Here is a 14806-nt window from a genome sequence, read left to right as displayed (position 1 = left end):
CTGCCCCATTTGGTTGCCAAGGCAGGAATATTGCACATTCCTCAAAGCTTAATCCACTTTCCGCATCGGAACAGACGACGGGGCCGCTTGTGTCGGGTGCGGCAGCGAGAAAGCAATCGAACATGTTCTTTGCCACTGTACTCGCTAACAGCGCACACAGGCGGTCACTCGCGACCGCGTTGGCCCGTCTCGAAGGCCGGCCGCTTTCGGAGCAGACAGCCCTGGGGTGCCGGCCTATACGGTCGTCACACAAGGGGACGTATTCTTCGACGATCAATTCCAGCGATACTATTGCCTTCGCGTGACGTAGTGCTCAACCAACCAATCAGCGGTTGCCTGACGGTCGAGGTGATAGTATCGCCGAAAGTGATTGTCGCAGAATACGTCCCCTGAAGTCGGTCAAGGCGCTGCTAAACTTTCGACGTTCGAGCAGACTATTAGTAAGAATTTAACACTCCCGGGCTCTCCCCACCTGTAAACCGGGCACCTGCAAGGTGCCCGGCTCAAGTGGTTGACGGATGGGAGCGAATAGGAGCCGCCGCCAAACTCGTTTTTCGAATGGATGGTCGGTTTCACCGAGGCAAAGAGGGAACGCGGAGCAACTGGTGTTGCGCGGAGGCGAGCGCGCGAAAAGTGTCGCGCAAAGAGTGTTGCGTTTAGAGTTGTGCAGGACGGGTCGCAGCAGGTGGTGTGACGCGGAAGCAAGCTGGCCTCTGCATAAACGCTGCATATTGAGTGCATCCCTCATGTGATGCCGGTTGTATGCATTCTTGTAAATACATTGTTGAAACCAAGAAGTTCCTCGCGATCTTTAGCGGCGACGAATATCCGCCAGCTGCAGTGAGCAGGTACAGAGGAAAGCAACCTGTGGATATTTACTCCAGCCCCTCCATTTTTTTTTCTCGCGCATTTGCTTTCTTTAACCTCCGTTCTTTCAGTCTCTCTTTCCCTCTTACCCTTTCCCAGTGCAGGGTAGCAAACCATAAGCTCCTCTTGGTTAACCAACCTCCCTTTCCTTCACATTTCCTTTCTCTCTATTTCTATCTTAATACAACTGTATTTTCACTGACAACTCACACTCACTCACTCACTCACTCACTCACTCAATCAATCAATCAATCAATCAATCAATCAATCAATCAATCAATCAATCAATCAATCAATCAATCAATCAATCAATCAAAACATGCTCGCCCGTGTTCTCTCTGGGGTTCTCTCCTTACGCAGCTGGTGAAGTCCCACCTGTCAGAGACCGGCACGTGCGACTCGCTGAGCAGCGACAACGGCTTCCTCAGCTACCCGCCGCAGCCCTTCAGCCAGCGCACTCAGCTGGCACGCTTCCGCATGAACCTGACGGAGCCGTATGTGCTGTTTGTGCGCAAGCCCGTGCACGCGGTGCAGGCGCTGCTGGGCAAACTGGCCAGCCGCGCTGTCTACGCGTCCGCCAGGGCTCTGCACGAGGACGACCACGGCGAACCGGGGCCCCAGCTGGACCTCATCGCAACGGCGTCGGGGTGAGATGGACATTCGGGAGCGAACTTTCGCCGTCGGTCCGCGTCGGCCGAATTCTTGTGAGAACGCGTGCTCGGCCGACACAGCTTTGCCAAGCTTTGCTGTTCATTGTACGAACCCGGATATATCGAATCTGAAGGGGATCACAAAAAAGTTTGATATTCGATATATTCGACTGTAGAAAGTTTAGTATTAAAGATTCCAAATCTTGACGCACGCAATCAGCAAAAAATTCAAGAAACACAGTGCTTTAGTAAGTAAGTAAAACAAAAAGGGGGCGATGGGAATTGCAGTGACCATTTCCGACCGTATGCATTGCGGGGTGCCTTCCGTTCCGCAGACCTTGTGCTACGCACCATAGATGTGCTTCGCTTGCGCTATAGGAGGCTTGCGTAGGGAATAGATCAGAAACAAGCTTTCTTGAATACCGCAGCAGTCACACCTTCTCGCGGAAATACCGAAGAGATGATCACGCGTAAAGAATTTTGTAAAATCATCCCAGTAAGACGAAGTAACAACGCACTATGGTGTATTACCCGCTATCGGGTTTGAATCCTCGCCATCCGAAATTCAGTGGATTGGTGACACCGCTGGCTGCCCAAGGATGGCGCCACTGTGGTGACGCACAAAAGTTTTTCGCCGGCCGGCTCTGTTGCGTTCCGCGCCTCACCTCGCACGACGCCTGCGCCAAGGGACTGGACAGGAGAGCTTCATATATAATTTGTAATTATCTGTCATGCTATTATTATTATTATTATTATTATTATTATTATTATTATTATTATTATTATTATTATTATTATTATTATTATTTCGTTATTATCGGTTCAAAAAAGGAGGCGTGCTTCAACCCTAAGACAAAGCGCAAAAGTTGCGCGCGGTTAAACTTGAGCTTTCAAATGAAATGCCTGGGTTGAGTAACTTGCGGCTTCTACGCAATTTTATGTATTTCATTTCACTCTGATGGATTCTTACGACGTGCAGCCTAACAACGTATATCCAAGGGTGAACTCGGAGTGGGGGGCGGCTGGAAGCTTGTTTCGTAGCTCTCTCTGTGCATTCTGCACAGCTGTTGTGGTGACTGCCTTGCCCTCTTTCAGCGTGAAGCGCCATTTAAGTTTGGTTTTTGCTTCTTTGGCTTTTGCGTAATGCCATTCAATCGGTGGACGAGGGAACATGGAGGGAAACAAAACTTTCAGCCTGGGTCAATGTCCGACGAGCAGTGAGAACATCGGGATTGTCGCGGTATTCACAGTGGATTTCCTGGCCTGCTGTCTGGGATCGTCTGGGTCGTAGATGAAGTCCGTCATAAATCTCCCAATAGAAGCTACGCGGGCCAGCATGCTCGCGTCTCCACTGACATGTGTCTGCATCTACCTTCCGCTAATCATAATGGCTGCTTGCGTATCGAGAATAGACGTCAGGATACGGTCGAATGAGAGGAGAAAAGCCTGCTGACAGCACCGTAACTGTTTAGGCCAAATCTGGCGCTTGAACATTGGTCGGAAGTAGTCGGAGGAGAGAGAGAGAGAGAAACCAGTGCACCGCTATTTGAGCCTTCAGAAGAACTTGCTGTTCAGTTAGCTTGAGAAACACCTCGAACAACAAGGCACACCCACTTACATATATAGACGCCAATATTCTATTAGAACAGCAAAACTTAGATTACAACTGCGATCGTGATGTCAGTTGCCGTTCTGTGTCCTTTTAGATGCAGCGCTAAGTTGTCGTTTCACTTTGTCTCGCTAGCGTGCTGGTGGTTTGCACGAGGAACCACGCGCCACTGGTAATTCGGGTATAAATGACGCTTATTTTCATGTTAAAGTGGCCTTACACGACCCGCCGCGCTAGCACAATGGCTATGGCGCTTCGCTGCCAATTAAGCTCGATGTCACGGGTGCAATTGATACAGGCCGCGGCGGCCGCATCCCGATGTGGCCGGAATGCAAAAACGCACATGTGCACCGCGTGCAGATCGTGGTTTTGGAACAAGAAACCCCAGAATTAATTTTTTTTAAATGACTTTACACGCTGCATTCACGGAGTGCAGTTTCTGGCGTCATGCGCAGTCCTTGTTAAATATTCCGAAGTCATTCTGCGAGATGCGTTCTCGCACGTTGCAGCACGACTCATGTTGCACGCTAGGCGTTGCGAAACTTAAGAGAGCCAGGAGCATTGTCATCCCCAATCTCTCGGGCTTTGGAGAAAGGAAACTCTTAAAGGTGCCCCAATACACTGCTCTTCCCTTCCCCACCCACGTGCGCCCAGTGGCTTCGGAACATTTAACAAAGACAGCACGTTCTATTATTACGATTGATATGTCACTTGCTCCTACAAAGTCGGCGATGTGGACGAAAGCATGGCAACGAATAAATGCTTTCTCCTCCTTCTACAAACAAGTTCCTTAAGTGATTTGACTGATGTGCGGGAACAGTATAGTGGTCTTATATGGTCCTACGGAGGTCCGAGCACTCAGAAGCGGACATTTTAAGCTGTGCACTCCAACCTTCTCCGGGCGTCAGAATTGGAATAGCGTAAGAGTTAAATGCCTATGGCATCGATGTGCATGGCTGACAGCATTGAAATCCAAGTAAGGAATGAACCAGGGAGCGCTCTCAAGTCGCGCGATTACTTATTTCCCGTGAATAAAATGACTCACAGCATGCAAATTTTCGCAATTATTATGTTTGGATCTATTTTTGTTTTCCGTGGTATTGCGTGGTCCATTACTAGACCGAGAAGCTGTTTTTTTTTCTCTCCTTGTGTTCTTTTTTTTTTTTTTTTTTGGTGAAGGAAAACAAGATGGAGACGGAACTACCTAAACGTTCTCTCCCTTCGCTCGCACGATATCGCCGGTGCGTGCGAAGCGTGTAATTGATGGCGAATTCATTTGGTGCTAGACCGGTCTGCTCTTAGCAGCTCCCTTTTATTCTAGTCAGTTGACAAGCCCTTTGCCCACGCTTCCTACTCAGTCTTTATATGACTTGCTTGTTCTGTTTTACTGTTTTTTTTTTTTTCGTTCTTGCGTTTAGGAGAAGGGGCAGGTCGGTTAGAGGAGCGAAGGGGATGTGAAGCGGTGAGGGGGAGCGATAGATGAACGCCGGCCGCGGGCCGGGACGGTAGTGATCCACAAGCGGTGCCGATTTCCGTGGGGCCAACCAACCCGCCCCGTTCTCGTCAATTATTCTCTTCATATTTCACAGAGAAGCGGAGGGGGGGGGGGGCGCCGACTCGCTTGCGGGTGTTTATATCGTGATCCGCTTAAATTTGGTATGCATGCCCGCTTCCCGACCTGCCGCGTACTCCCAACAGAGGAGGGGGTGGGGCCGGTGCGGGCAGCCCGTTGTCCTCTACCTCACCGGCCCCCCGTCATCTCACGCATCCAGGCAGCGCTTCTCTCTAGGCGCCCTTTCTTCCCCACGCGAACGGGTGCCGGGGCGGCCCTCTCCGTTTTCGCGCTATACGGGGAGAAAGGGTCTCGCGCAACGCGCGGTGCGGCCATGCAGGAGCGAGCGTTGTCCGCGGAAGCCCGTGGAGGCGCGGATCGATCACGCGGCAAGCGGGGTCGCCAAAGGAGTCGCGTGTCTACGGCAGGCGACGGTGCTTGCGCCCGTCGCCAGCAGAAGCGTGGCGGCCGCTAAAGGTGCACCACACTTGTGCTTCCGGCACCGCTGGACCGCCAGGGCGCGCATGTTGAGGTTTCGGCGGTATACGGTTGCAATGCGGCGCCGAGCAACATGACTCCGGCGCCTACTTGCACATCTGTGCCGAGGAAGCAACTCGCAAACAAAATACAAGGCCACCAGTCTATGGTTAACGCGGGACGGCGCAGACACGCAAATAGTTAAAACTAAATGTTTAACGTTCTCCCCTGTGCCGCTTTAGGATGTTAAACCGAATAATTAATTTTATTACCGACTTAACGGCTTACTTGTCAAGCGAAAGTTTTAGAGCACCATCGGAAACGTAAGATTCAATTGTTTGTCGCACGCTGTCTTTTTGTATAATGCCTTGCGGCCCGATTGCTGAGGATTGGCGTTACGGGGTCATTTGTTGTTTAATGACTGCTCCGTCGGCTTTTTTCAAAAGGCGGGAAACAGGAGCTACGCAAAAGGTAGCCTGTCGCAAACAACTCAATCTTGCCTTTACAATGGTGCTCCAAAGGCTTTGCATCGGCAAATGAGTAGCATGATTACAATTAAAATAAGCTTATAATGATTACAAGTGATCCAATTAGGCAATACAAAGTAAAATGCTATTGATATTTCCGGATGAATGTTAACGACACACAGTTACCTTCATCCCTGTACGAGTCATCGCTCTTTCATTTCGTTTTAAACTTTTTTATTATATGTTTATTTTTTATAGGTTGCCCCTACGCAATAAAGTGGGTATTGCAACTCGTATGTACTGTCGGCGTCAGAAGTTTACGGGCCACAGGATTTGAGAAAAAAAATGAACTCCCTGAAAACCTGTACACATAGCATTGACTTCTATGTTGAAGTATTGAACAGCTTGTGTGATGCGCCTCATTATCTATTCAATTAAAAGCGGCATGCTTATAACATTCGTAGAACCCCTGCCCCGCAAACTCTTCAGGCCAAGGAGCTGGCATTCGTCGACGAAGTTCATCAGGGATTTTGACCAGGACCGGAAATCAGCGATGGCAGTTAGTGGGTGGCCTAAGCCGTACCTTAAACAGTTAGTGGTATCTTGATGAGCGCAGCTCGAGGGCAACAGTCTCGCTTCAATTCCACAATGGCAATGGGTTTCATAAAATATAATTAAGTTTAGATAATGCAGGTTAATTAAAGAGAGCCAAGTGAGTGTTGCACAATGGCCCTTGCGCCACAAAAAACCCACATATCATCATCATCATCATCATCATCATCATCATCATCATCATCATCATCATCATCATCATCATCATCAATGTTTAGGGTCATCGGCGCGAACAAATTCGCGTGAAAGACATTTAAAATTTCCTTCGACTGCTAAGCTGTGACAACGATAGCTTGCGAAGGTCCTGAGCGCCGCCATTGTTAATTTTACTTTTAATTGGTGTCATTTTGTGCCGGAAATATGTTTAGAATAGGAGGCTGGTGAAGACAGTGATGTGTAGCACACAACCCGCACACAACTCTGCTGCTAAGCACGAGGTCGCGGGTTCAATTACCGGTAGTGGCAGCGGTATTGCGATGGGGGCGGAATGCAGCTGTAGGATCACAGTTGGTCGATATCATTCCTGAGTTGGGCCCACAACATCTGTACAGTATAACTTCTTCCCTACTATATATATATATATATATATATATATATATATATATATATATATATATATATATATAGCTTTGACGAAGGCTGGTCCACCAGCCGAAACGTTGCAAAATACACTGTGCTAATACAACGTACGTCGTCTTCTCTTTTCTTCAATATATATATATATATATATATATATATATATATATGCTGTGCTTAAGGAATAATTACAGTATTCGCTCAAAACACCCAGTACTGTGTACGAACCCACTGCCACTGCAGCGATTCCCCTGCGACCCGTGCAGGTCTTACTCGCTGTCGGCGCTGCTGTACTACAGCAATGAATCCACGTGGGAGCCAGGTATCGAAGCCAAGGTGTCTGTGCGCGCACAGCTGGACTGGAGCACCGGTGAGTGTCGGGGCCGCTTTTGAATGTATCTGCGAGCCCTGAATCGCGCCACCGCTAGTATGCTAGATGCCAGCTAGTGTACCTTTTGCAATAATACATACGACCCACTCCGCGCCTTCACCATATGGTATGTAGTCTAGTTGTGTGGTGCAGTTCATGTAGCGGTACTCACAATGCAGACATCTGGATGACAAGTACGCGAGGCCTTTTCATTGCCGAGTGCGCTGGAACGTATGACATATACAGAGTGTTCATTTTTAAGCTTTACGGAATTTTTAGAAATCACCTGTGGCAGGTAACATAATTCTTATCATTGATCTGGGTTATTCGATGAGGTGGACATTAGTAGCACGAGAAATCGAAACACATATTCAACTAATTAACACAAATCACTAATTAACTTCTTAGTTAATTACTTTACGACACTTATTGCAATTTACAAATTGTAACCGGTGAGCTTTTCAAGCGTATCCATTTGGAATAAATTTCCAGAATGACACCAGTTTGGAGATATGCTCCATCAAACTCGTCGTAAAAATGCACTGTTGTTCCACTTACTTTTCTACCAAAATGCTGTTTCATAGATTAAAGCACAAAAGTAACTGGAACGCTCATGTATTTCGTCCCACACTTTGGGAAATATCTCGAAGACAGGGGTAATTGGAGATCGCAGGGAGAGGCATTCGTCCTGCAGTGGACATAAATATAGGCTGGTGATGATGATGATGATGATGATGATGATGATGATCATCATCATCATCATCATCACCATCTCGAAACTGGTGCCATCCTAGAAATTAATTTCAAGTGGATGCGTCTTGCAGTCTCACTGGCTACAATTCGTAAATTGCAATGTGTGTCGTAAAGTAATTAACTAAGAAGTTCATTAGTCAATATTTGTTAATTATTTGAATACGTGGTTCGATTTCTCGTGCTACTAATGGCCGCCTCTTCTAATAACCCCGCTCAACGATAAATATTATGCTACCTGCCACAGGCGATGTTAAAAATTCCCCAAAGCTTCATTTTGAACACCCGGTATATATAAAAGCTCCCCTGCAGAGCTTGTATATAGCAGTAGTCAGCCTGGCGGGCGCAGACCGCACAGCCCTTATACTTTTGACAAAAAAACTATACATACGCACACGGATATACGTGGGTACGTGTTCGGTAACAAAAAAAAAAGGAAAAAAAAAAAAGAAAAGGTGTGATGGCAGATCTTCTTGCAGGAGCAATTGCTTGCCCGACGTGTAACTCCAATTTACGCGGCCACCACCACTTCCATGAGGGCACAAAGTTGTCTTAGAGTTTACAATTCTGGCCTTGCTTACGAGAACTTGTTTGCGCCCGTACGCGCGCAAGAGAACGCACACCCACGTTTTTTACGAAGACTACGGAATGGGCACGCGTTACGAATCCGAGTACAAAACCGATAAGCCAGTTTTATTTATTTTTATTTATTTACAAATACCTCACAGGCTCCACATAGGAGTATTATGCGAGGGGGACTATACAATAATTTTGAGCAAGAACACAAACACAAAAGGAATTCAAAAACCAAGTGTTATACAATGGAAAAATGTGAGAGATAACATAGGTGTAACACTGTAATAATAAGACACTCAGTATGTATTATACATATTTGAACGGGTCAACATGCTGTCATTATATAATGTATAAACATGATTGCAAGAGATCATATGGTTAACAAACACAGTCATACATGGTTAGTATTTTATTTCTAAATGCCGCGTGATCATGAATGCACACTACATCATTAGGGAGGTCATTTCATTGAATAATGGCACGTGCTAGCGCACATGCGTTAAAGGCTTGGGTGCGGCCAAAAAGACGAACAAAGCTATGCTGATTATGAAGCCTGCGAGATATGCGATGAGGCTTTGATAGTGGCAAGGTATTTACGTGCGCGCTGTAGATTACTTTGTGGAATAAACATAGAATGGCTATCTTCCTGCGTAATTCCAGGGATGGTAACGATAACGAAGCCTTCATGTTAGCCACACTGGAGTAGCGGTTATATAGTCACGGGTGATGAAACGTGCAGCGCGGTTTTGCACAGATTCTAGTAAGTCGATTAGATATGATTGGTGAGGTGACCAGATAGAGGATGCATATTCGAGTTGTGGACGAACAAATGTCTGATATGCTAGTTTTCGTGTTATAGATGGCGCCGCGTGAAGATTACGTTTCAGGTATCCGAGTGTGCGCGATGCTGTATCGGTAATTTTTTCAATGTGTGTTGTCCAGGATAGTTTAGAAGTGAAGGTAATGCCAAGGTACTTGTAGTGGTCCGTTGCCAATAAAGGTTTATTGTTAAGAGAGTATGTGTAAGTCGAGTTTGACTGCTTTCGGCTGAACGTCATTCGTTTGCATTTCTCAGCGTTAACCGTCATCTGCCACTTCGAGCACCAGAATGAGATTGTGTCAAGATCCTGTTGTAGTACCAGATGATCTGCCCGAGTTATAATTTTAAGGTATATTATGCAATCGTCGGCAAACAAACGGATGTTTGATGTTATATGAAATGGAAGGTCATTAATGTACATAGATAAGAAATAATAAAGGACCCAGGACGCTGCCCTGAGGAACACCAGAAGTAGCGTCAGAAAATGGAGATGAGGTGTTATTAACCCATGTAAACTGCTTGCGTGATGAAAAAAAAATTCCGGAGCCAAGATATAGTTAGAGAATCAAGATTAAGGGGAGACAGTTTAGTAATTAAACGACAATGTGCTACACGATCGAATGCTTTAGAAAAATCGACATATATGCAGTCTGTCTGTGTGTTACCATCCATATTAGAAAATAGATCATGAGTGAATTCTAGTAGCTGGGTTTCACAAGACAAACCTTTCCTAAAACCGTGCTGTTGGGGAAAAATGTAACGGTTATTTTCTAAATGCTGGGCAATATTAGATGCAATTATGCGTGCTAGTATTTTGCAAGGAATGTTAGTGAGGGGTATGGGGCGGTAGTTATTTACATCACTTTTATTTCCAGATTTGAAGATGGGTATCACCTTGCCAATTTCCCAATCATGTGGAAGCGTACCAGTGGATAATGATTGATTAAAGATATGGTAAAGGATTAAACTGCAGGGAATTATAGTTTGTTTGAGATTCTTAGCGTTGATTCCGTCAATACCAGAGCTTGTGGATACTTTAAGTTTTTTTTTTAAATTACGGATGCGACTCCTTCGACTGTTAATTGAATGCGGTCCATATACCTGTAAGTGACGTCAGCAATGGTAGGAATATTTGAGCAGTCTTCTTTCGTGAATACGGATGTGAAATATTTATTTAAGACATCGACACATTTTCTTCTTCAATCAAATTTCCGTTTCCATCTTGTAGTGCTACGTTAGTCGGAGAGGAGGTCGGGGAAATAGCACGCCAGAATTTTTTGGGATTGTTAGTCATCAGGGACTGTAAATCATGAGAAAAGAACATGTTCTTAGCTTTACGAACGGCGCGACAATATGCGGTTTCGCAGGATTTTTGTTTCGACCAAGATGCAGGAGTGTTTAGTCGCTTAGCTGTCTTGAACGAGCGTTTCTTTTTATTTTGTAGAGTTCGCCGAGATCTGTGATACCATGGCTTTGATACGTTAAATCGGAATGGGATTAGCGGTATATGAGCATGCATTAGTGCCAATAGGTTCAGCTTGAAAGTTGTCCAGTTTTCGTCGAGTGTACGGGAGGAAAAAGATGGCATGAATGCATCGCAGAACGTTTCGAGACCAGTGTTAATGGCAGTGCAGTCGGCTTTCTTATAATTGAAGATGCGCTTAGGAGTAACGGCTCGTGAATATTATGAGATGATAATAGTTAGGTTCAAGATTTTGTGGTCACTGAAACCATCAATTACAGTAACGGCACTAGTAACCTGGGGATTTGACACGAGAATGAGATCGAGGTTGTTAGTTCCTCGGGTAGATTGGTCGACTAACTGTACTAAAGAAAAATCAAGGGTGAGTTTAATGAATCCATTCGAGGAGCAAGAGGTGGAAATTGAAGAGGGCCAGTTAATATCAGGGTAGTTAAATCACCCGCTAGCAATATATTTGATTTAGGATAGTTATCTGAAATAGCACCGAGAATGGCGCGCGAATTGGAAATGAAAGAACGATAACTGTCCGGTGGTCTGTAACAGACGCCAATTAATGAATTAGTAAATGATGACGTGATGCAGACCCATAGAATCTCCAGTGGGCTGCGAATATCTACAACAAATGATGTTATGCGACTTTTAACGGCAATTAAAACACCACCTCCTTTTTTTACCTTCGCGATCTTTGCGATAGACAACGTAATCGTTAGTGTCTGGTAAAATCTCTTGATCCAAAACACCCGAATGAAGCCAAGTTTCTGTCAGAGTTAGTATATCACCATCGCAGTTTTCAAGATGCAATTTTAGTTCAACGTGTTTTGATAGAATGCTACGTATGTTAGTATAGGCAAGAGATAAACGTAGCGGCTCATCTTCAGGCGCTGTGGTTGCGAATGACCGGTAATATTTGCCGTCTGCTTCCGTCCTAGCTTCGCGTAGATTGAACAACTGCGCATGGCATGGCATCGTAAATGTATGTGTTATTATCAATTCGCAGCTTATCAACGTTCAGTTTGTATGACATGCCTTTTGATTTCGCGAAGTCGCGCAAATTTTTCCTAGCAAATCGCGTCTGCAGGGAAAAATCCTCGAGTACTGCCAATTTGCTACCTTTCAGCTTGAACCCATTTTCTAAGATACGCTGCTTGTCCTTGAAAAGTGTGAATTTAGTGATAATTGGCCTGCACTTGCCAGCGTTGTACTTTCCAAGGTGATGCGAGCAAAATTCTATCACGTTTTTTTCCGCAGACGACCCGTTTTACTCATGCCAATCTGGTATACCGAAAAAAAAGCAGATTTGTGCGCCGGAGTCGATTCTCGGCGTCATCACAGCGCAATTCGATAGGTTTAAGTTTGTCAGTCAAGCAAAGAACGGACTCCGGTGACCCTACAGATGAAGAATTAGATTGGCTTTTTTTTTATTGTTTCGGTGTTGACCTCGACCGCACGAAGTCGGGCTGCCAACTGCCGTAGCTCTACGTCCACAGACGATTGCCAGTTTTTTAAGGCATGAAGATCTTTCCGAATGTCGTCTTGGCCTGACTCAATTCTTTTAACGGTTGCTAGGACAGTTGCTAGGATCTTGTCAGTATCAGGACCGGGATTTGACTCAATATCTCCGGAGAGCAGCAAAAGCATAAAAAAAAAACGCTGCGACACTCTGTCTACAATTAGTCAATACAAGTGGCCAGTTACTGAGGCACAACACCCCAATTAGGAAGCGATCGTCGCTCCTGACATAGCAGTAAGAATGGTCTAAATAACCAACCTGGAACAACATTACGGGTGAGTGTTCCATCGCAGTATCGGTGCTGTGCCCCGGCAGAAGGTCACGGAAGAGTGGCTTATATGGCGTGCCCAGTTTGCTGATAGCGGTGTCACGTGTCGATGATCCGAGTGGCCAGGTGAAGTTATTGTGGCTATCTAAAAGCAGCATCGGTGGGCAATCGTCGGACCTGTCTGCACTTGTGCAGCACGGCTCCGTCCTCAAGAAATCTGTAGCCGCGCCAAGCAAGAGGAACACCTGGAACAACAGTACGGGTGAGTGTTCCATCGCAGTATCGGTGCTGTGCCCCCTAACCAACCATCTGACCCGTATGTGTAATGACCCGTACGTGTAATGCTATCGCGTAGAAACCTGCTCCTAAGAGTCGCTAGAAGTTCGGTTTTATTACGACAGCAGTTAAATGCTCGGAATTGGTTTTGCTGCGTCCGTCCTTTCCGCTACTCCGACGCGTTGTCAAGTTGTCGTCAGCCTACTTCCTCACCTTACCTTAAACATCTCATAGTACTAATAACTGATATTCATAGATTCATAAATCCGACATCATATCCTCGTAGCAGAAAAGTGAAGTTTTCTGACTTCCTTTGCCAATAATTAATAGACGAGATGATGATGCCTGCAACAGACACCAAGAAGTTTGCGTAAAATAATCTTAGAAGCTGTCGCAGATAAGACTCTGCAGATATCCTTGTGACGTCAGTTTCGATAAAGCATGAAGTGAAATTGGCATTCAGAAATTGATGGCGACATTTGAATAATTGTGCCTTTGAGGGTGGGGCCTAAGGACGTTTTCTACGTCACAGTTGAGACTGCTTTGCAATTGACGAAAACGTCTTTTACACGCTTTAGATTACAATGGCGATTTTTCTTTATGACGTCACTCAAGCGTATACAATTCATCGTGTAAGTTCCAGAAAAACAATGCAAGAAAAGCTTAATGAGCTACATGAGCTCGTCCGAAGAAGATTACCCAGGCGTTTTCGCATACTTCACAAAATTCTGTCTACCATTAAAAATCGGTGCGTTTCTGTTTTGTTGAGGTGATAAAGGTCGTTCGAGTAATTAGGAACCCTTTTCGATACTTTGTCATTATGGGGGTTCTCTATTGCTGCCGTGGATGCTCTTCATGCGTGTTTTCTAAACTGTAATCCGCTGTGGTTGCTCAGTGGCTATGGTGTTGGGCTGCTGAGCACGAGGTCGCGGGATCGAATCCCGGCCACGGCGACCGCATTTCGATGGGGGCGAAATGCGAAAACACTCGTGTACTTAGATTTAGGTGCATGTTAAACCCCAGGTGGTCCTAATTTCCCTGAGTCCGCCACTACGGCGTGCCTCATAATCAGATCATGGTTTTGGCACGTAAAACCCCATAATTTTAGTTTTCTAATTGTACAATAATTCTTCCTGTGCGTAACTTTCTTCTTAGGTTTATAGATATTATTGATTTTATTGATATAGATATATTGCTAAATGAAATGGAAATATGCTATTTAGTGCGCGCAATTGATCGAAGTGCGATGGTGCTCATTGGGAACAGCAGTGATCGTATCCAGGATACGCTAATGTGTAGGGCTTACTGCGTTACGCCTTCAGCACCGAAAGATGTATCGGACTCCTGCGCGTCGAATTCAATTTCTTTTATTATGCCGAATAGGACATATTGAGGCTATATTAAAGATGCTACAGGACAGTTGTACACTAATTCATACAATGGTCCACGTGGAATATAGCGTTTAAACAGACGAAATCTTAAGGCTTAACGAGACGGTACGCACACTTCTCGGCGTCATGAAGGCATGTGCAACGTCCTAGGCGCACATTGGCGTTCATCCAGAGTTGTTTAGATGGCTCCACGAGCCTCCACAGGAGGAACCCACGTCCCGCACAAGAATGCAGTAGATGCAGATCCCAATCCAAGCCTGCCGTTTTCAGAAGTAGTATCCACACTTGCATCTGCTGGTTGCCGTTATACTGGCACTGGGCTCTAACGAACACCGCGAACAAGGTTTCCATAACTAGTTGCGCTGCGTCAGCAGATGTTAGCTATACAGCAGCGTGTTTGCTGACATGATGGGTGCCGACGTCTTTCCGACACTTCTGATGATAGGCGAGCGAATAGCACCGCCAGGTGTCATGTAGTCTTCGTAGGCATTTGCACTGGTCGTTCCGAGAAGAGATGGTGAGTGCTGGGCTGTGACCGTGCTCGCGTCGCCA

The 14806-nt window shown here is 45.8% G+C and overlaps 1 protein-coding gene across 1 annotated transcript in view; it reads left to right on the top strand.

Annotated features, from left to right (window-relative positions):
• LOC119460871 (alpha-L-iduronidase) overlaps positions 1–14806 on the top strand; it is a 284651-nt gene that overhangs the window by 37310 nt on the left and 232535 nt on the right. Inside the window, exons 8-9 of the mRNA XM_037721986.2 lie at positions 1228–1514; positions 7077–7180. Of these exons, the coding sequence (XP_037577914.1) occupies positions 1228–1514; positions 7077–7180 (391 nt within the window). The remainder of the gene's footprint in view (positions 1–1227; positions 1515–7076; positions 7181–14806) is intronic.

The sequence above is a fragment of the Dermacentor silvarum genome, chromosome 1 (genome assembly GCF_013339745.2).
Source record: "Dermacentor silvarum isolate Dsil-2018 chromosome 1, BIME_Dsil_1.4, whole genome shotgun sequence".
NCBI classification, from domain to species: domain Eukaryota; kingdom Metazoa; phylum Arthropoda; class Arachnida; order Ixodida; family Ixodidae; genus Dermacentor; species Dermacentor silvarum.
This window is presented reverse-complemented; position numbering and strand designations above follow the sequence as displayed.